General features: G+C 47.6%; 1 protein-coding gene across 11 annotated transcripts in view; it reads right to left on the reverse strand.

Annotated features, from left to right (window-relative positions):
* The window catches only part of LOC118795688 (discs large homolog 1-like protein), a 149,368-nt gene that overhangs the window by 81,283 nt on the left and 44,421 nt on the right, over positions 1 to 23,664 (reverse strand). For 9 of the 11 annotated variants that reach the window (XM_036554357.1, XM_036554359.1, XM_036554356.1 and 6 more), the window contains one exon: positions 4,002 to 4,166. In XM_036554357.1, the coding sequence (XP_036410250.1) occupies positions 4,002 to 4,166 (165 nt within the window). Of the gene's footprint in view, positions 1 to 4,001; positions 4,167 to 18,003; positions 18,258 to 23,664 lie in introns of those variants that run through there. The other 2 variants (XM_036554362.1, XM_036554358.1) reach the window with 1 other exon arrangement.

The following is a 23,664-nucleotide window of genomic DNA, read 5'->3' on the forward strand; positions in this document are numbered from 1 at the left end:
TGTTGCTTTTACACACAGACACTTGTATAACGCCATTTACTACCCCAATATGGCCGAGTACACGGTGGAAATTGATTGGGTGGCACTTTACAGGTTTCAAGCACAGTGGTCCACTAGGCTCCAGAGAATGGGGGGGCTTCAAGATGCCAGCTCAACCCGCAATGGCAATCAAGGCCGGCGCGGCTAACACAGTCTCAGGAGCCCTGGAGCAAAGCAAGCTGAAACCGAGTGTCATTATATCGACATCAGACCTTCAACAGGAAAAGAATTCAGAACCTGGCTTATTAAAAGTTGGATATCCTGCAGATGGCAGCACTGTGATACTCCTTGTGTGCTTCAGAAGAGGGTGCACCTGTGCAGGGTTAGAGCTCAGAGCCAGCACTCTCCAGATGTACTTGCTCAGTAAGACTCAGCAGGACATCATACTTTACTCAGTTACTCAGCTTTCGGGACACACTGAAATCTTGCTTCGAGTCATAATTTTGCACTACCCCTGAATTTTCACGAAGGAGATACATTGCAGGAAACGGGGATATAAATCACATAGCTAAGATTCAGCCTGTTAAAATATGATGCTGTAAACTTGAAATTATTAACCTGGGTCCAAGAAAATGCAGCAATGTGTGATTTTCTATTTTAAAGGTTATGCTGACGGTGCATATATTCACCCCTTCCTATTATCAGTTTGAAAATATATAAGGCCTTTAAAATCTCCACCACTTTAGTATTTTTGATTAGAAAAAAGTTAAGAGTTGGTGAAATTCTGAACACATTTCATTTTGAAGGAAAGGATTTCAGTATCAATTTGTAAAGAGACTCCATATATCATAAGGGTTGGGCACGCTGATTCAAGATCTGAGCCAACTAAATCAGACAGTAAAGCAGACAGAGAGGCTTTAAGTGGGTGACTATAGTGATGAATGTTTTAATTTTGCCAAGTACAGTACATAGAAGAAAAATGTTATGCTCTGCCAGCAGAATACACATGCAGTGACATGCTTTTGGCCACTGGATGGGGATAGAGATCTACCATCAATGGCTATCTCCCTGATCAGTTGTTGGACCTGTTCTGCTTATTTCAGAAAACACATAAAACCTTGTATTTGTTCAAGCAGTTTTGCTATTATCTGACAGTGAAGTGAATTAAAATGAGATGCTGATGGATCGATTCAATAAATAAGAACCTCCAAGAACAAGGGAACATTTGCACTGAGCCACTGCCAAGTGTCAGGCTTTCATTGGTTTCTAGCACTACAGTTTCTTGGATAAATGGAGCTTACAGTGGCGCAGATCAATGTTTATGGAGGAGCGAGAGGCTTCTAATGTTCTCTGGCTCCTTGCAATAAGGCAGCGGCGATGCCGAGATGCAACCGGCCGACCCCCTGACTGCAGGCCTTCAGCCAGAGGGGGGGGACATGAGCCCTAATGCGCATCGGCTGATTTAGGGAGACTGTGTGCAACAGCCTGCAGCACCGGCCTGGGTGAGCCCTAACTCTCCTAACTGAAGGTTATCCGTATTGACAGGTGCAATTTGTCAGGCGCTGTTCTTTCGCCAGGCGGTGAGCTCGACAGGCACTCACTGGAGGAGCGAGAAGGCGTAAATTTCGGGTGGGTCGAGGGGGGCTGAGCGGGAGCTCTGCGGGTGCTAGCAGAGCGGACCGCTGTGATCGCCTGCCTCGGCTCGGGGGGGCAGAAACACAGAGGCTGCTGTCGCCCCTCGCCTCACAACACGCACACCAAAGATTTATGTCACCGTTCACACCTGACAGACCAGAAGGCTGAACGCCTCCTGCTATCTGTCTTTCTGAGAGGGCCTTCCCTCCTGAAGAGGTGGCTTATCCTCAGGTGGACACAGGCTAATGCCCCTTCAGAACAACACAGCTCCAGGAGCCACCCCTGACCCAGTGACCTTTCTCTGCCTCTCAGGCACAACCATGCTGTCAGCAACACATCTAATCCTCCATGAAAACAAACAGAACCTTTCCACAGGCCAAGTCGGTGCGCTGAGCGCTCTCTGGGTACCTCTCCTGACTGAGACTGACATATGAAATATACAGTACCAGTCAAAAGTTTGGACACACCTACTCACAGAAGCAGATGACAACGAGCGTGATGCTTCCAAAGCCAGCCGGCTCAAGTGAGGGGCAGTCTTTCACAGGGGAGTGGAAGGAGGAGTGCAAATGAATGCAGATCACGTCGGGGATGGAGAGCTGCAGTTATTAGTCACTGTGCAGACCTGTGAAGGAGCCAACAGGCTGCAGCAGGGAAGACCAGGGACCTGCCCTTGGTTTGGGAGGGAACCAAGCAGCAGCGGGAGAATCGCCGCTCTGAGGACCGGAAGCATTTGCTGCTGCCTCAGGTCTCAAGCTCTGCGCATCAGCAATGGCAGTCTGAATGTAAAGCTGTCAAATATCAGCACTGTTCCTGGAAATCAATCTCGGGACTTATTCTGAAGGCACAGAGTGTGCGTATATGGTTTTGTCAGCTGTATCAGCTGAGCGCTGAGCTGGCAAAATAGGCACCAGGCACAATCACGCTGCCGACATCACAGAAGAGCCCGGAGAAGCCGGGTAGAGACTGTCAGAGGCAAACCCCTTCTGAAAAGACGGTCTCTCACTAGCACATACAGATGGGACTGGGCGAACACAACCTATTTGCGTGGTGAAGGTCAATGACTGTGGGTCGGGGAAGGAAGACTAGGTGGGATTTAGTGAGACAACCTAGCTCCAGGTTAGTGAAGCACACAACCTTCAGCACAGCTCTGCTGAATGCTAATGCACCCCGCACTCAAGATAAACAGCACTAATACTTTTTCACCACCTGTCAGATATCAAATCATTTTAAGCAAGCTAACTAGCTACTTAAGTTGACCACACCCCAAAGGATGTTTACAGCTAGCTACCTAACTAGAATTTTAGCAGTAGCAGCTTGTGAGCTTTAAACAAAGGAGGCAGACATGTTACCTTTAAACTATTTCTCTCAATCCATTTTCATTTGTTTTGCTTGCTTATCAATCACGGTAATTATTTGAATAATCCATACCCATCATCAGGTAATTCACATTCTCGAAACTACAGTGAGCTATCTCATGTGGTTGTGTAACAATTAGTAAAATCAGTCCTTACAAAGTCAGTACAAAGCCAACAGTTTTGATTTAGAGGCAAAAACGCACACTGTAGTTTTGCAGGTGAAGTGCAGCAAAGCCTATCAAAGGAACACTAGATTAAGACGGTCGCGCTCAGGAGAGAAGCAGCACGACAAGCAAGCCCGTTTGCACAGCCTGCGCCTCCTCCTACACAATCATGCCGTACAGGTGCTGTATGTAATATATGTAATGCACACTGGAATTAGAAGTCGCAAATTGATATCAGAGAAGTGTTCCTCGCTTGCTGGTGAGGAGAGGGGAGTGCTTGCTCTTCCTCTGTGTTAGATAATAGATCTCAGACGCAGGCGTAATCACAGCTGCCTTTTCATTTATTCCAGCACGTTTTCCATTAAAGCACTGCATGAGGTCTCTGTCGCACATGGACTGTGTGTATGCACGTGAGATTGTGTGTGTGTGTGTGTGTGTGTGTGTGTGCGTGTGAAATGCAGTTGTCTGTGTATGTGTGTGTGTGTGTGTGCATGAGTGAGAGATGCAGTGTGTGTATGTGTATGTGTATGTGTGTGTGTCTGTGTGTGATATATGTGTATATGTGTGAAATGCAGTTGTCTGTGTGTGTGTACATGCATGTGTGAGAGATGCAGTGTGTGTGTGTGTGTGTGTGTGTGTGTGTGTGTGTGTGTGTGTGTGTGTGTGTGAGAGAGAGAGAGAGAGAGAGAGAGACAGAGGCAGAGAAAGAGAGATGCAGTATGTGTGTGTTTGAATTGCTGTGTGTGTGTGTGTGTGTGTGTGTGTGTGTGTGTATGTGTGTTGGTACTGCTCAGCATCTCCTCTCTGACACACACGAGTGATGGAATGCAGTTGGGATATGGGACAGAGCGACAGCGGCAGGCCTTACCTTCATGGGGGAGATATGTGAGTGGGAGACGAAGCCGTGTACATTCTCGATCTGCGACAGGTTCTTCTCCGACACCTGCACCAGCTCCGGCCCTTGGACCTCGTTGGTGAGCTGTGGGGAGCTGTGCTCTTGGGGCGACGTGTCCTCATCTTGGTGCCTGTATTTCTGCGAAAGGAGAGGAGGGAGGGAGTTAGCGAAGAACAAACGCCAGCAACCCGCAACACTGCGAGATCTGACACCCTGCGTGAAGCCCTGACAAGAGCACAAAATCACTGCGCTGTTTGTTCTATGATTAGACACTGTGATGCACACAGCATGCAAACATGAATTACAGAATGGTATTTATAAATGGCCCCAGATGACTTACAACAGCCGTTTTTCGATCATCACAACACATAACGCTTCACTAAAACTAGGCATTAAAGGAGTCAGGACAGTGGACCAGTACCACACGTGTGGTGTTGTTCAGAAAGTGGTAAGTCATTCATATTGAGCATGCAGCTTGGAGGGGGGGGGGGGGTGTGAGTTTGATTCATGGAGGAGATTCCAGGTGACGGATGAGCCTAATTCCGCTTCTCGTTAGCTGGCCAGCCTTTTAATTACCTGCATTACCCCATGAAAATGGAAAACATCTCTCCAGACATAAGCCAACATGTAAAAGAGGTTCAATCTTCTTCTGTACAGCCGTTGCTCCTTGTTACAAAGTAATTAATCACCAGGGCTGTAAATTTACCGGCTAAGAAGAGGGCTGTTATTCATGAAGTTAGAAAAGCAAAGATAAAACCCATTCCTTTCAAAATACAATTTCCTGACACTAGACTGTCCTCATTAGAGAGGCGTAGGCCAAACAGATCAGCCGCCAACCATTGCCGCATTGCTACCTATAGTTACGGCTTTTGGTAAAGCCCAGTCTGGTACACCCCATCACTAAAATCAGTTCAGACCACGACCACCAGAGCACAACAGCACAAGTTAAATCACATAGCTTAAATCACACGTTTAAATTCCAAATACCTACCTCACTCACCACTACAGTCACAGCGCAGAGTGTTTTTGTGGAGAGGGTTGGGTGAAGACTGGATATACTGTAGGGAGTGTCGTTCTCCCTCATCATGTGGGAGCTTTGCCTGATATGTAGTAAACTTAGAGGGACTTTGGAGAAAACCTGCTGACCTCACCGCCACTCCGACAGCAAACACACGACTGGCTCCCTGTGCTGTCAGGCTGCCTGGATGAGTGACTGTCAGCTCTTCTCGCCCCAAGCCACCAAGCGCCCAGCTAAAAACCTTCAGCCAATCATGGGGAGACCTGGCAAGCAATCATATTCAGCTCGGTACTGTAAGCTACCAAATCTACCAAGTCAGCCTTCATTTGTTCAATTAGTGCTACTGATTGGTCACGTATCTAGCAGCATCTTAGCTATATGGCACCAAAGGTGACCCGAACAATAACGGTAATGATTTTGTAACTTGTGATAAATTAGCCCAAAACATGATATTCAAAATGCTTTTCTTCAAGAATCTGAAACAGAATTAGATGCACATTTGCCTTGCTGTGGAATCAGTTTTAGACAAGTAAAACATTTTTACAACAGCTGATAAGATACTTAAATTTTGGGATTTGTTTGACAAGGATTAAAGAGTGGAGTTTAGACCAAGAATTGGCAAGTGCCCATTTAATACGCCCAGCAGACCCCCCACAGCTGTCCCATAAACGAACAGCATGAGGGAGGGCTTTGATATTGGTCTCCGAGGCTGACAGCAGCCCTCCACCTGCAGCTCTGAAAGGCTACGAGGCCAGAGAAATTATCATCTACTCTCACACCTCCAAATGAATTGCCGTGCGAGCGGAGCAGAATAAAATCCCACCGCCTCGGCCCGCAGCGCCGGTGAGACTGATGACACCTCCCTCTCAGCAGCTGTACGCCGCCGCTTGCATAACGAGAGGCGAGCGTTCCCCACAGACCCGCAAGACGCAGGTTTCCACAGCAACACGTTCTTCCGCCAGCTGGGAATCTCTCTCCAGAGGTCCCAGCCACGATTCTCCTCATTATGCTTTTATGCCTTTATTCTCCAGGTTATATTTCTCTTATCTGCCGAGAACATTTTCCCTTCATTTCGGCGGCCCCTGAACTCATTACATTGTGCACCACATAGGAGGGGAAAAAAAGGTGGCGTTTCCTCAGATTTGTTACTCAAAGTTAAAGACAGAGTGCGAAGCGGTTAGGGCTCGCGGATTGGGTTTTTTTTTTGCTTCGTAGATTTCCTAATCCAGGCCCCTGAACTGAACGGCTGTATAACGTCTTGCATACACTGTAATTTATACAGCTTGCTTTTTGCAGGAGCAGCTGAGGTAAAGCACATCGCTCAGGGGTACAACAGCAGCATTCTGCCTGAGACTGGAGCCCACAGACCTGGACGTGAGACACGGCGAGGCAGTCAGAGAGAAAGCCATGTCTGCACAAAGTGTCTGACCCCCTTTTCCCAATACTCCCTCTTCTGCTATTATTAAGAATTATATCGCTCATTCAGCCTCACTTATTCTCTTCACGCAGCTCCAGAGAGCGCAGCTACTGTATCCGTGAACCAGACAGAACAAAGGCTGTAAGATGAAATACCAAATTGCTCCTAATGTTTAGAGTGCAGACATTTTGGCAGCAGTGCGGCATAGTTGTTAATGAAAATAGGTCTGTAAATAAAAGGTAGCAGGTTTCATGGCGATGCCCTCGTACCTGACACTTATGCACCGTTGCTTTGATAAACACCCAGCTGTAAAAATGGACAGTATGCAATACATGGAGGTAAAGGTTGCCCTGGATAAGGAACTAAGCTGTATAAATAAATTACAATAATTACATACATTTTTTTCCAAAACAGAAGGGTCATTACCAACTGTAACTAAGCCATCACCATTTAGTTGCCCTACAAAATGAAGTCGTTACTGTACATAATTCCCTCAGAAGTGATTTACTGGGCACTTCCTGATTACTCTGAAGGTAGCACCTGCTTCAGCACAGGCAGCCCCCATAGCAGACTAACACTCGGTTTCAACAGAGAAATCTGGCAACCTGCAGATTTCCGCACACAGAGAATTTGCCAGGGGAGCATCTCCAAGCAACCGCCAGTGCACTCTGCCAACTCAGGTAACCTGTTCACATTTCAGACAGAGATTTCTGTTACGACAGGAAGAGACTTCTTTTTGTTTTTGCTTCCACCACTCATGGGTGCCCTGTGGTCCCTTGGATGCATTTCAATAGCATTGCTACCTTTTAGTCTCTACTATGGATATTTTACCCTGTTCTAACCCACTTCTAGAATAGAGAACTGTGGATGGCACACCCAGCATTCATCTTAAATTGGATTGTTGGTAAAATCTCAGAGAGTCACTGATTTTGGTCTATCATACACAGAACGGGACCAAGACAGGAGGCGCAATGTTAATTAATGAGTCGATTAAACCACTTTCGGTCGCAACAGACCGCAGGCATCTGCTCACCCAAATACAGTGCAAGCAGACAGACGCGGGCTCCAAAATTCCTGCTTGTGCTGCACATGCTCAGTACGATCTGTGTGCAGTCTCAAAGGTTTTTTTGTTCCGTCCCCCAAAAATCGTTACAACTCCAAAAAGTACACTTCCAGGGACTGGCAAAAAAAAAGTCGGGGGGGGAGAGAGAAAAACTAAAATCATACAACATCATTAAAGTGACACAAAAGAAGCCGAATACAATGTGAAGGACACCACAGAGAGAGAGCGCGGAGCAGTGTATGGAAAAGAAAAGCCGCTTTAATTGCTAAATCGCCCAAGTGATTAATTCCCCAGTTGTGCCGTGAATTAATATGCGTAACTGATCGGCATTTACAGATCTTACCAAAACACCAGTAATGAGGAGAGAGGAGAGCTGATTGCCCTTTTGAAGATAGCATGGACTTGGGCGCATTTTCTATTATTCAGCCAAAGCCCTAAATAAACTGCCACCACCACAGATAAGAAAATAACAGCAGTGACACATTAAAGTGAGTAGCCGGTGACTAATGGAATACCAATGATGTCCGTTGCTACACAACAAAGAGGGAGATGGCATCTCCAATTTGGCCGGCAATGATTTCCTTAAAAGGCATCTAGCCTGAGCCTGACTAATGGACCATGTAGGGAGAATATAAGGAAAGACGGGGTGGAGGGAGTGGGGGGAGTGGGTGACGGTGGCATGAGAGCTCCAACCCTGGCCGTAGGGTGTTGTTGCTCTCCACCAACACACCAGCAAAACACCAGGGGAGAGGAGGGGGGTTAGGAGCACAGAGAGGGTCTGTGCTCTGTCACTTTTGTATTGTGGTCCATTTTCACAGCATGGCCTACTCTCATAGCATGGCCTATGGCGGGAGTCCACATTCCGCCTGGCCTGTAAGTTTCTGTTGAACCACCTGCCTGCGGAGTGGTTCCAGGACAACCTGGGTGGCCCTCGCACGCTCCGTCTCGCTCTCTCTCCCTCCCTCCCTCCCTCCCTGCCCCCCAACTGGACCTCACAAATCGGATAAGCCCTGGCCGCGGCGACTCATTCACAATAAGCGCAGAAGTTGATTGAACGAACCACAAAACGCTTTACATAATGCATTCAGTGTAATTAATGAACGAAGCAGGAGAGACCGGGGCTGTCGCCACCGAGGCTGAGAGAAGGGGCAGGGTTACGCAGGACATTAACACCGCTCAAATTCTAATGAATAAATCTGAGCATTGTGTAAAACCTTGTAATGCTTCTTCCCATGAACAAATCCATCTCCATGTCCTCTTACTGTTGAGTCTCTCTGTGGTGGCCGATGCATCATGCTCCAAAACCATTTCCTTGACCCCAGTAGTTTGTTATTTTCACAAAGTTGCAGATGATTTCATAGATCATACTTTGCCACTGAAAAAGCATATAAAATGTTATGAAATCATTGTCAAGCTGTAATTCAACCTCTGAATCGATAAATACGTGGAGATGCAAGAACAACAGCGAGACTCATTGCATATGCATTTGCTTCATACCCTGTCCCCTCAGGCAAGACAAAATGGCTGTAAATTCACAGGATGAGAAATTGGCTTACAATACGAACATCTTCAAGGGTCTTAAACAGAAGCCCAAGCAGCTGATGAAGCCAGAATTGTAATGGTCCGTATTTGTATCATCATTAATACTAGTCAAGTACAATGAAATATCCTGTTCTATACTAGACAACATTCATTTGCATAGAGGGATTTCAAACACAAAAATAGGAGGCCAGGAAAGGCCAGACAGCCTGAATTTAAACCGAACGCCTGCAAACACACCACTTGTTTCTGACCCAGTGAGTTGCACAGACTGGCCTGAATCATCCACTTACCCTCGACTGTATATGTAATGTTATGATAATGAAGGGTTTGAACAAGCAGAGAGAGCTGAGTATGTCCCATCATGCACCTCTCCCAACATTCCCACACCCTGCTCCAGTCATTTACACTGATTCCAGATCACCCATGGTGGGCCTTAAGGAACAACCTCAGACTCTCATCTCAGGACAGGTGGAGAGGGGTCCAACAGCACTGTATCTTGGGGCAAATTACTTGTCACCGTCTCAGTCGCTGATCAAGCTGTGACCCATTTCAAGGAGAGTTGCCTTAAACCCATCCCTTTTTCTGTTTAAATGGACTATTATGTTTTAGCAGTATTCTATAAGCCTACTAATTTCACTAATTTTAACATACTCAATTTCACAGCCACAGGTTTAAAAAAAGAGTAACCTTATTCTGACGGCCAATTTCGACTCCTCCACAGCAGCGCATATTAATGATATACACACACTAATTCCTCAATCACCTAAAAAGGCTCATTGCGTGTCATTTCTTACTTAACCTAATTAACTTAATGAGTTAACACCCAAGCCACAGTAAAAGGAGGGGCTGTTGTTTGCGGAAGTCTTTCACAGCGGGAACACGCTTCCTGCACAGCAACAAAACAACCACCACGCTTGTTAAGAAGCAGAACCAGCACCACACAAGCGGCAGTGAGGCACATTAATTCTGCCGCTTGTGTTTTCTGCGCTGCCAGTCAAAGGATGACTAGCGGGACAAACAGCGCAAGAGGAAATGAAATCCGTGCGCGGCCAATCCAAGCCGAGATTAACGCGCAATTACCAGATACACAGGGACTTGCGTCTGCAATACACTGCGCGGAGGCACCTCCTCCGATTGATAAGGTTCCTATTAGCCGTCCTGCTAATGAGGATAGGGGGATTGCACAAGGTTTCGGTTTAACGCACGCTGAAGTGAGCGAATTTAATTGCCAGTTCCTTAGTATGCCTGGGCACTTTTTTTTTTTTTTTTTGGGTTTGTGAGGCTGGAGAAGGAGTCCTTAAAAAAAAAGCCAGCAACTGTCTGCTTAACCGCTCAGCTGTCTTACAAGAATGGAGCCGTGTGCTTGACTGTAGCTCAGAAAGCCGCTGTGTTGTCAGCGCCTGTTTACATGTGCCTAACATGTTCAGCACATCATGGGGTGACGGCTCCAGCTGTGGCAATGACAGCGAATCACAGTGCAGCGTGGTTAAAAGGACAAACGGTTCCCGGGATGGGGATTAGAGGAGCTAGGCCTAATCAAGTTAGTCACACATTAAGTCTAACATAGAAATGAAGTCAGTTAATTAATATCCCCCTAAATAAAGGAGATGTCTGGGTTAAACATCTGATTTGCATACGTTGCATAGGTCTAACGTTGCTGTGCATGCTCATGGACTTCTGCTGCAAAAGCGTTTTGGTCATATCTGCTCTCTGTCTGAAGCATACAAACTGGAAAAATGGATGCAAGCTGTGAGTGTGAATTCTGGCAGGGCACATGGCCGGTGCTTTAATCTGTGAACAAGCAGCCCTGACACCCGTCATCCTCTCTGTCACGGAAGCGCAATGCGTTAACGCTCGCTCTCTTCACGCACACGGAGAGGCCCCGCGGGCTCCGGCTCTCGCTGCGGCCGCCTCCATGGCGCGCTCGGATGCACGCCTCCTTCCGCGGTCTGGATGCATGTTTGTTTTAGTTTTGGCCCATTAACTCACGCTCGTTCCCACCAACTGCGGAGATCACGTGACCCCGCCCCCCGCCCCCCGCCCCCATTCGTATTCAGCGGCAGGCGGCGAACTGCGGCATGAAATGCGAGCGGGGCGGCATGCGGCCATCGGATCCCATGCATGCGGAGGCATGCGCCGGCAGCAGCGTGAGCATTAATCCTGCAGCACTGATGGAGTCACCTCCACAGACTACGCTGCATGCAGATAGGACAAACACATAGCCTACAGTATACTACAGACAGGACAAACACATAGCTTACAGTATACTACAGACAGGACAAACACATAGACTACAGTACACTACAGACAGGAAGAACACATAGACTACAGTATACTACAGACAGGAAGAACACATAGACTACAGTATACTACAGACAAGAAAAACACACAGTATGCAGTACATTACAGACAGGACAAACAGACAGGAGAGACATAGACGCAGGCTACAAGTACACACAAACAGGACAAGGAAACCAGGGGCAGGACTGCAAGCAAGAGCAGAGATGGATTCATTCTCACTGTGAAAAGCAATACAAATGTAGAAGCCAATCATCACAGAGGAAACATAATAGTCGATAATGTGAGTCTAACGATCAACTCAATGTTGCATGCTGCATAGAACCCCACCGGGCCGTAATGTGCTCGGAAATTAGGGTTTGCCATTGCCTTTTAAGGGTGACAGCCTGGTAGGAATACTGCACTGCAGCCCTACTGAAACAAACTCTTCCAGCCCAATAGCTTGTCGATTGAGTGGGCTTCGATGGAGGGTTTCAACAATAGGTCACCAGGTCAAAACAGCTCTCCAAGTACTGGATTACATTCTTAATCCTCCCCACTGGCCTGTCTTTCCAACATTATATCGGCTTTAAAGAGACAAGAACTGATTTAACTGCATACTGCTTTTACACCATTGACATCAACGCCCTGTGAGAAAACACCTTGCTAAACGCAAAGTGCACATTTGACAACGAACCATTTGACGGTGGTTGCACCAAAGAAAAATTTATCACTCAACACACCTGTCATTGACACCTGTCAATCAGCTCGCTTTGAGCACACAATGGCTGGAGACACAAGCGGAGAGCCACCTGTTATGATGTATCATAAGCCTTGCTAACTGGCTACTTAGCATTCATTTTCAGGCAATTCGCTACTGCCGCCTACACGCCACTCTTTGTCACAGTATTCATGGAAAGTGGGGGTGCTTTTATCAAACAGAAGGGGGGAGGGGTGTTTGTACCTTCACTGGGAGTTTTTCTTGGATTTTGCCTCCTATTTTAATCATGCTTTTTACCTCTTTGCCGAAAGCGCAGAGGCGGTCGCATGGCTCTCGTGTCGGACGTTAGGGGGTGAGGGAAGGGGGGGCAGGCACAAGGGGAGGGAGAGAGAGAGAGAGAGAGCACCTCAGGCCAAACGCAGCTGTGATTGTTTACCAATATCTTATCACTGGAGCTGCATCTAGAAAAAACTGAGTGATCCCATTCGAGGCCATTTTTTTTTTACTATCTTTGTGGTGCCACCACCTTTATTACTCTGAATGAGTGATGCTGTTTCCATCAATACAGTTATTATCCCAGGTGTGAGGGGTTCCTTACAGGCGTGTCTGGCTTAGATTTTGCTCTTTGATAAAAGTCCCGTTCTGATTCACCCAAGGGGTAAAAGATTAATCCCACAATTCTAAGATGCTTTTTCCCCACTTTTCACCTCGCAATCGGTTCAGAATCAGCGAACCTCTCTGGCCAGTATGTCCCCTTGAGATCACACCTCCGCATCTTGGCAATATCCAGTCAGAGCCTGATGGGAGATCAATGATTCAGCCCATGGCACCCTTTAGCCGACAGACTGCTGGAGTTCCAAGCACATGGTGCCAGACCAATGACTCTCTCTCTTCTCTACAGAACCACCAGGGGGGCGGGGGTGTTTGGTGTCAAATGAAGACTTTCTGCAGGCGCTTGCTAGTGACACGGCTTTGACGCCCTACTGCGATTACTATGGTAAATCCACTAAGACCCGTCATTATTGGCAGGGAAGATTAACTCAGACAGATGGAGCAGTAAGGGGACAAGAATGACCGTTTCCTACTTGGCTGGGCTGTGGGGGGCTTGGGGGGGCATCTCAGACACACGGCAGACCCTACTGATGCGACATATATTATATATTATTGTCATTTCAGCAAACAATCTTATAAAGAAACAACTTACATAGGTTTTAGTTTTTACATTGTTATCCATTTACATTTACATAGCTGGATATTTACCAAGGCAATTCTGGGTTAGGTACCTTCCCCAAGGGTGCAGCAGCAGCACCCCAGTGCGGAATCGAACCAGAAAACTTTTGGTCACAAGCCCTGCTTCATGCCACTATGCCGCATTACCACCCCTGCGGAGGCTCGGGGGGCATGGGGGGTGCAGGCCTGTGGAACAGGACGCACTCTGGCTTGCAGTGTGGTGGTACTACGTGCCGTGTTGATCAACAGCTCCGGCAAAGGCTTTACTCAGTTGGATTCTGCGTTGATTGAGTGTCGCTGTCTTAACTAACTACCAAGCGGAATCCGTCTGAGAAAATGAGCTGTTAGGCAACATTTTAAACCAACAATGGCAATTTAACAAGACGTTTATTCACTGCGGAGGAAAGCTAATTAGGCCTAGCTCCCACTTTGCAACCATCTTGTCTGGTGTGAGTCAGTCGTAGGTGTTCAACAGGTTGCTTAGGTCACACACTGTCTAAAAAACACACAGGGCACCTACAGTAGGGAGATTCTCTGTATAAGCTATGAGTAGGCGGTAATGGTAGTAACCACACACTCTAATAACTTAAGATTCACTTGATGCTTCCCAGTAAAATCAATGAGAACTTGCAAATGAACGCTGGAGTAAGAGTGTAAATGCGTACCGAGCCCAGAAGGCGGATTTGAAAAATCTTACATCCAGCCAAGTGTTTTTCATGGGTTTAATTTTCTCATAGACACATCCTAAGTGCCTTCTTCGGCAAAGCGCAGGCTTTCGGAGTGCATGTAAGCTGTTTGGGAAGTGGCCCAAACAGCATGAGAAACACAGTCTCGCACAGTGATGCATAGGCTGACATGTTTCCTTGGAGACACACACCTGCCTGTGTACGAGCGGGGAAGCCGCTGAAACACAGTGTACCTTGGACTAAGCTAAATGAGTTTGCCCCAGGCGGAGCTAGCATCCGCCGCCGCTGCTACTGCCGGCCTCTTTAAACTGCAGCTGTTTACCGCATCCCTGACAACCCCCCACCAACGCCTCTCATTGGGAAATTGATTAGTTGGCAAATTCTAGGGGGGGGGTGGGGGCGATATTTCGAGTGATATATATTTCTAAGCCTCGACAAGGCCGTATTGGACGCATAAAGGAGCCTTGTGTTGTAAGGAGATTTCCCTCTCTAATGGAGGGCTTGGAAAAGAAACCTTGGGTGATGCTATGGAGAGGAGCCCTCAGAATGTGACCTCGGTTTCACATCAGACGGCCATTCTTTGGTCATGCCGTTATTAAATGAATGTATCATATTTGCTTCGTAGTGATCGTCGACTTATGCCCCGCAGCAGCTAAAAATAGAGGTCGTTGCCCTTCATTATGTCTGGGAAGATGCTGTGTTATTTACAAAAATGATAAAATAAAAAAAGAGGGATTATGAACGCCTGATTTTCACCATTTGGCAGGATGTCAGTCCGCAGTATTACTCATTACACAATACATCATCGCAGCACGGCACCAAGATGTAGCAGGCTTTGCCACAATAAGTAATTTATTATCAATTATTTTAAACTGCTTAGCTTTCAAAAAAGGTGCTCATGTCATTGTAAAAGCTATATAAATAACGACTATCGTGATGTATGTCTCTGTTTACTGTTAACCGTAATGCTTTCTTTACAATAATGATTTGACAGTCTCTGAAATTAGCAAAAAATGTTTAGTAAATGCTTTAATTTGTCACTTAAATCTGAGTAAAAAGGACAAAGTGCTTTAAAGCCTAAGTATGTCTACAAATCATTCCAGATAAGGACGATGGGTCTAACGTGAGCACCGGAGGCTAGAACCAGCCGGCTAATTAGAAACTAATAACGTCTGCTGAGCAGAAGTCCTTAATCAGCAAATTACACGGCTTCCTCTTGCTTTAACATGCTATCCATATGTAAAGGTGGATATTTGCTGAGGCAATTCAAGGTTCTGGGGCTACGCTTAAGGCTACAACAGCATTAGCCACTGAAGACCCAAACCTGAAGCCTTTGACTAAAGGGCCTACCTCCCCAATTACACCTCCCCACTGCTGCCCAATGCAGAGAGCCAGCAGAAGCCTGGCACAGCGACCAGTCTGCAGATGCCCTCTTCTCCCAGCACCCCCCCCCCCATTCACACACCCACTGTGCATTTCTCACAAGGAATAATCCAGCTATTCCTGCAAAACATCAGGCACTGATATAGAACAGAACCCCCCCATCTCTCACCTACACACACACACACACATACACACGCACATACACATGCACGCACGCGCGCACTTCCACCCAGCTACTGAAGAAATCACTGTGGAGATCTGAATAAGCCTAACAAAGCTTCCACACATGGAAGTGTTTCTCAGTAATAAAACTGGCTTTCACATCAGTAGCTGCCACACTCTCTTCCACAGAGGAGAGACACGGGGTAGCACACAACCAAGAGGTTCCATTTCTGTGGCTCTGGCCATATTATTTGGAATGACTGCAGTACTAAATATCAGAGGTCCACACCCCGGCTTCAGAAAGTAAAAGTCCTGCCACGTATTTGTTCCACCCATGCACTACACCAGCTGAATTTAATTAGCACAACTCTTCAGCCAGGTAGAGGAGCTAATTAGTGAAATCACTTTGTTTAGTGAATTGGCTAGAACAAATACATGGTAGGACTTTTACTTTCTGAAGCCGGGGTGTCCACCTCTGCTAAAAATATACTCTGGAAGTTGCGTTTTGAAAGAAAAGCTACCCTAATAAAAATCTTATCTGAAGCTAGCGTACCCCTTCACCAAGTTCTTTCCTTTTCTCTCTCTCTCCCTCTCACCCTCTCTCTCTCTCACACACACACACACACACACACACACACACACACACACACACACACACACACACACACACAGTCTGAGCTGCTATAGATGACTGAAGCAGCGCTTCATACAGATTAACACTCACTGTTCCCACATGATTAATTACTGCACCCAGAGACACAATCAGTGGTGCACTCGGTGTGGAGAAATCCTTTAAATCCTACTAAATGAAATACACAGTGGACACTGAATCTGTACCACACAAAACCGTACTGTCAAATCTGTACTTTCCTCTGCCCCTCCCATAATTTGTGTTGATATACTAGATTGACAATGCCGAACAACAGTGATACAATTATTCTCCCTGTAACCCAAGTTACAACTTTACAATCTGACACTTTATCGGTCAATACTAATTCAAACTGAATCTGTGCACATCCTATGCTGAAAGCAAGTAGGCGAGATGCTGTGAACCCTGTAACCCCACAATTAACCAGCTACAGGATTTAGAACCGGGTCCCATCAAGTTTGCATTCTGATTATCCTGGTTCTTCTCAGCTAAAGCCACCACACTCTGCTCCAGTAGCCTGAAGTGCATTCTCATCATTTTTCAAAAAACAAAAAGCAAAAAGAAAAAAAAAAAAACGTAATAACCCACCTAAAGCTGAATTTTTTTTGTTCTTGCTTGATCCTGTAAATTAAATCTGCGAAAACTGTGGGTTCACATGTTCAAGTCATCTTCTAAAGCCCTTGAAAGGGATGAAAAAAATTCATACCAGTGTAATGTAAAAAAAGGGGTTAACAATATATATGTGTTTTTCCAGAGGACATACCTCCTATCAGAGCTTATTAAACCATGGCAGGAGGCTATTTTATTCTTACGGGATTGGCTTCTGTTTACTAGGTGTGCAGATAAAAATTTCTGAGAAATATTAAATCAAAATGCCACCGGAATACAAGAACAAGGTCAGCAAATAGTTAAGACCACACACACTACCCATCTCTCTAACACATTAGATTTTTCGAGCGATTGTTTAACGATACGAAACATGACCAGGGTTTGAGCTCTTTTTCAGAGCTCTTGCTCTTCATTTATCACGCACGTTCCACATAACACAGAAACTTGCCTTTCTTTTCGGCACCGCTCACAGCGACGCGTTACGCAACGAAATTAAGGCTCCAAATTTGAATCAATCATCACATTCATGATGCTGCCAAACTTTGAGGACAAAACGCATTATCTAGAACTGCATACTTTTACTTATAAATCTTGAACCTTAACCAGCAGCTGCGGGAAACAGATATTGGGAAGTACTGGTTATATATTATAACTATTACAGTATTAGATATATTTTGAAAGCATGCTTTAATGTGGTAATAATGAAGACGGCCAGCACAGGAATGCAGTGGCAGCTGAAATGTACACTATGGATGCCTGATTCACTACAGACATTCAGACTACAGAACCCGAGGCAGAGCTGCAACAAAGCAATCAGCTGCGACTCAACTGTCAATACATCAGGAAATCAGCACTGCATCCGAGAAGAAAGGTTTCTGTTGACCGAATCAGCAGCGGTTCTCAGAGGCTCGTTAATTAGGGACCATGGTGTTTTAAACACAGCACACAAGCAAGAGGAAGCCTTCTGGGTTGATCATACACTACTTGTACTGTATGTGACAGAGGTCTTTTGTGAACAAATGCCCTCACTGGTTGAATTTCTGAGCCGATAATTTAGCTACCCTTGGCAAGGAAAAAAAAAGTTCAGAGACGTCGGTGTAGACCTCTCCAGTTCCCTGGAACAAACGATAAACACGGTTCCCTGCATCTGTGGTTTCACTTCAGCAGATTTCCGAGGCGGAAGGGGGGGGGGGAAAAAATAAAGGCATCCTCACCCACCTTGCAGCCGAACATAAGCGAGATGGTGCTGTTGGTGCATGCTACTTTGCAGTGGCACAACATTGGAGAGAAGCAATCCAGGTTCTTGATGCTGGGAGACATGGTCTCCGCGCCGGGGCACCTCAGCCGATCAGCGAGCGAGTCTCCCGGGGAGCGCTTCTGCCTGCTTCTGCTGCGTGCACGCAGCATCCACCCGCATTCCCTGGCTCAGACCGTCGCGGCGGGAGCAGCGGAGAGCGTGCTGCCTGCATCCAGCGCGCCGTTTCCCCAACACCTCCCCCCCCCACCACACCGCCCCCCTCCACCACCGCGCGCTTCGGGTCGGAGAAGAGCGCCTCAGCCTCCCCCTCTTGCTCTCCTCCTCTCCTCTCGTCTCGAGCGGCAGCGATCAGCGGCGATCAGCCCGAGACGCGTTCGCGAGGGAGCCTGTGAGCAGCCATGCCGCTGGGCGCCGGGGGGAGGCGGTCGCGTGGCTCTCGTGTCAGAGGTTAGGGGGTGAGGGAAGGGGGGGGTGAGGGAGGAGGGGGGCGGGCACGGAGGGGGAGAGAGAGAGAGAGAGAGAGAGTGAGAGAGAGCACCTCTGGCCAAAGTGGGGGAGCCCGGTGCGGTCACTGCTTCGCGGCCGTCTGCGGAGGAGGTGCTGCCATAACGTCTGCCGAGAGGGAGACTCCGGCACGGATGCTACGCACACAAGACTGCGATTGGGGGGGAGAGGGGAGGAGGAGGAGGGGGGGTGAGGGGGAGGGGCGAGCTGCAGCGTGGGGCTTATCGCACAGACCGCTGGAGACAAACTGAGCACGCTCCCTGAGAGAGAACTCTGCATCGACAGACAGCAAGATGAAAGCAGCTCTGGGCAAGCAGCCTGGGAGGAATACGGAGACACGGAAATAACGGAGTACCTTTTACATCAACTTTCCTGTGTGTTTACAGCGGGGGAGAGAGGGAGAGAGGGAGGGACGGAGGGACGGAGAGAGGGAGAGAGAGGGGAGGGGAAATGGGAGAGTGGGAGTGCACTGACTGTCCAATCAAACAGTCTGACATGCGGCTGTGACCTTTGGCGTCTTGTGCTCAAAAACACATCGTGTTGGGGATGACCAAATGGCCACAGAGAGTGAGTGGGAAAGGATTTGAGGACAGGCCATCCAGCTGTTCTTTAGCCTGCTCATGATGAGTGAGTGTGTGTGTGTGTGTGTGTGTGTGTGTGTGTGTGTGTACACAAAGCTCTTTAACTCCGTCACACCGCTGACCACAGAGGTCCAGCACACAGCGGTAACACTACAGACTGACCGCAGTGCACCGTGGGCCGGAGGGCTCCTTCCAGCCATGCAGAACAGCCAGCAGACTGGCAGAGCTCGAAGTCGGATGAAGGGTGGGAGTGTGTGTGTGTGTGTGTGTGTGTGTGTGTGTGTGTGTGTGTGGGGGGGGGGGGGTTGTTCCGCATGACTTTGCTTCAGGAAATTCCGCTTTAATTCAACACGGTTTTGCTCAACAGGAATATTTAATTGCGAACGGTTTAGCACTTAGTCGCTTATGGTGATGATAATGCTAATGCGCCCTAATCTAGGGCGTCAGTTTCTGCTCTGAAGCTGTGAAGATTTATTAGAAAAAAGCTTGCCTTCCTCTGTACTCCTCTGTGCTAACATTTATGATAATTTTAGTACAAATAACTTTGATTTGCTAACTGCGCCCATAATTGAAACCCTGAGATCCTTTTAAAGGTACAGAGGCTAAGTGCACTTTTCTGAAAATTCTACATTCTGTCCTGATGACATTTGAAGAGCTTTCAATTAATCTCCTGTGGGTTTTTTTGGGGGGGAAAAAATCCCCAAATTGCCTGATTAACCCGACTGAATAATCCTCAGGATGGGGCCAGCCAATCAGGATGGAAATACGCGTGTGAAAGTGTGCAGATTTTCCAGCTCTTCTTCTGTCTCTCCCTCTCTCTCCCTCCCTCTGTCTCTCTCAGGGTTTCTCCCGCCCTCCCTCCCTGCCACTATAAATCATCAGGGCACAGGCAGAGTGGTTACATCATCGTGCGCTCTGCTCCACTGGGGTGGGGGTGGTGGGGGTTGTGACGGGGGGGGGCACGCTTTCCCCAAGGGGACGGCAGACAGGGCAATACTACACCCTCCGGGGGGACTCTTGCCGCACAGCACAAGCGGTCCCACCGGGCCAGCGACAACGGCGGCTCGCACCCGAGACGGCTTCAGCGTGGCTCCGTCACCAACCCCCTCCCCAAAAACACAGGCCTGACCCGATGTACCCTCCGGCAGTCCCCAGCCTGCGTTTATCACTAACGTGCGCAGTCAGCACGGGGGGAACCACTGGCTCAGGGTGGAGAGCCGTGACAGAGCAAGAAAAACTGCTCTCCAGCGTGCAGTCATTAGGCCCTGTAATTAATGAGCCGTCTGAGCTGGCATTCTTTGTGTTATCACCAGTACCAGTATGCACCTGATTTGTGTGTGTTGGTGTGGTCTCAGGAGAAGCTGGCATTGAAGGGTATATACCCCTGCTTTTTTCGTGTGAAAATCTGCCCTGCTTCACTCTGTTTAGCTCATTCCTCCTTTATTCTTTTTTCAGAGAACCGCAAAGTGATTCATGTTGCTACCATTGCATTTCAAAACATATCTGGGATTTACACATATGGGATTTCAAGGCTTTAATATATTTTCATTTCTTTCATTTGCCATTGGCGACTCCACTACAATCTCTCAGTATAACACAACACATTAAGCAGACATTAGAAATTTATACTTCAGCCAGACCACAGAAATTTTATTTTACTGAGGACAACTACAAGTACATTTACCACGCGGTTCATTTCCGAAGCAGTGTTGCAGGATGAATTTTAAACACCTGGACGGTCCAGAGAGCAAAGCCTTTCCATCAGTAATGGCTGACTGCCTTGCCTCTTTAAAACCCAGACCCTTAAGCACATTTCCCAGCCGTCACCACGCGGCAACAGCGTGGCCCCGCCTCCCGCCTCTCGGAGCAGCCAGTCACGGCTCCGCTGGCCCCGGCCGAGAGCGCTGACCCCGCCGCCCGCCTCCCTCCCTCCCTCCCTCCTGTCACCGAGCGGAGAGGAGAGAAGCAGCGAAGCAAGAGACAGAGAGAGAGAGAGAGGGGCTGCTGGATGCAGCCTGGCTCGGGCATTTTAATGTGGTTACCGCTGTCGTTGTCGAGGAAACGCACTCAACGGGTGCCTCCGGGTTGCAGGATCCCAAAAGGAGGGAAAAATGACCAATAAGAGTGTGTGAAAAGACAGTCTTCTTCTTCTGACAGCAGTCTTCAGACTCTGAGTAAAAGGTAATAAGACAAGGGTAAACACCTCCCCCCATCCCCCCGACCCTACTCTAATTAATCAGACCGCTCGCTGCACAGGAAATTACCCCGCAATGGAGATGGGACAGGCCATCTGGGGCTTTTGGGAAACACCAGAGAAAGCCAAGACACAGCTGTTTAAGATGACGGCCCCGTGTGCCTGGGAGAAATGGGGCGTGTCAAAGCCTCACGTTTAACTCCATTAAAAAAGTGTGACAATCCTGGGCAGGCCACCTCCTCAGCACAGTCAGAGTCCCTCTGACAGGTTAAAACTACACAGTGCTTTGAAAGACTGCTGTAAATGACGCCCGGCTGATTCCCGTCACTGTTTCTCTTTTCTTCTCAACACTGAAGGGCATATCCAGTAAGCAATTTTGCAAATCACTGATCTGTCGATTCTGTCTGCCTACATAAAACTCCCTGACGCAGAGGGTGAATGAGTAATTCACCCAGGAAGCTCAGGCACTCCCCCCAAAATCCTCATTGCCCTCAGTGGAGAGGAAATGGGAAGAACATACTGACTTTCACTTAATTTCATTCGAGTGAATCGAACACCGGCTCAGTTCAGGGACGCACCGCGCTGTCCTGCTACTAAAATAAAGGGGGGGGGGGGGGCTTCTCTGAGTATCTAATTTCTGCAAGTGTCGGTTCTTTCATTTTTCACTATTCCCTCATTTTTCACATTGCACAAGCAATGAAAAGAACAACAGCAGTTAAAATCTGTCAATGTTACAGAAACACTGCAAAGCCAGATGACTACACAGCACTCCGAATGAGGGGAAGAAATGCCGTGTCCACCCTTCAGAAGCAACATAAAAGCAATGCACCAAAACCATACACAGTGAATCTGCTGCTATTAGCTGTTCGTAAAAGTGACAAGCCATCCCTTGAAGGCCGGTTCTGAGCATTCAGCATTTTCCACTGAAACAAAAAAGTCGGGTTCTGCCGTATAGCTGCCGATAGGAGTGTCCGATAACGCGTGTCCCGGCGCGCTTCATCTCCGGTGGGGGGGGGGGGGGCGGGGGCATCTCCACCCCAGAGTGCTGAGACACACTGATGCAGGGGGGAGATGCGTCCCGCGGGCTCCAGCTACAGCCAGTCGCTCTCCTTCATCTACGCTCGGCACCATCCCATCCGCCTCTCCGCTGCCTACAAACAGATCAAATCTGCTGCCTCTGGATTAAAGCGCCTCTTCTGAAGTCTTAACTTTTTCGGAAAAAAACAGAAAGGACGGAAGTAGGAAAGCGAGGGGGGAAAAAAAGCCTAAAAATCATCAAGGATACATAAAGCCAGGGCGCTGGGATCATCCTCCAAAACTTACACCATGTTCTGTCCTAAATGCAGCCACCCTTGTGTATCCTACACTATATGGACAAAAGTATTCAGACGCCTGACCATTACATTGTAATGACATTGTATTCAAATACATATACTTTAATATGGAGTTGGTCCCCCTTTTGCAGTTATAACAGCTTCCACTCTTCTTGGAAGGCTTTCCACAAGATTCTGGAGTGTTTCTGTGGGAATTTGTGCCCATTCATTCTGTAGAGCATTTATGAGGTCAGGCAATGATGTTGGACGAGAAGGCCTGGCTCGCAATCTCCGTTCCAGTTCATCCCAAAGGTGTTCGATGGGGTTGAGGTCAGGGCTCCCGTGCGGGCCAGTCAAGTTCTTCCACACCGAACTCATCAAACCATGTCTTTATAGTCCTTGCTTTGTGCACTGGGGCACAGTCATGTTGGAATAGAAAAGGGCCTTCCCCAAACTGTTTTGCCAAAAAGTTGGAAGCATAGCATTGTCCAAAATGTCTTGGTATGCTGAAGAATTAAGACTGCCCTTCACTGGAGATAAGGGCCTAGCCCAAACCCTAAAAAACCGATGTGGCCGAATACATTTGTCTATATAGTGTATGTTTTAATGGGTGACCCCTTCTTGAAAGCCCTGCATGCCATCCTATATGAAGATCTCATCCAAGGGTGTAAATGATCGGAAACTGCTGCCTGTGATCGATGTGCCACATTTTCAGTGGGGTATTTTTAGTACTGCCTCACGTATTGGCTTAAAATGATCATTCAAATCAATCATCTAAAACCGGCTTGTATACATGCAGCATGGCTGAGAAATAAATTGCTTCTGCAGGCCATCCACAATTAACCTCTTCTGTTCCAGCACACAAGAATGTAAATTAGTCTTGTCAGTTAAGGTGGCCTGAAAGACAAGGCAGACTTCACCACTTCCTCCTGTGAGTCTGTATGATTTATATGGTGGAAAACACCGCATGAACAAACAGTTCTCCTTCCTTAAGCAGAGTTTATTTAAATAAAACCTTCATGACAGATT

This window comes from Megalops cyprinoides, chromosome 20 (assembly GCF_013368585.1).
Source record: "Megalops cyprinoides isolate fMegCyp1 chromosome 20, fMegCyp1.pri, whole genome shotgun sequence".
Taxonomy (NCBI): domain Eukaryota; kingdom Metazoa; phylum Chordata; class Actinopteri; order Elopiformes; family Megalopidae; genus Megalops; species Megalops cyprinoides.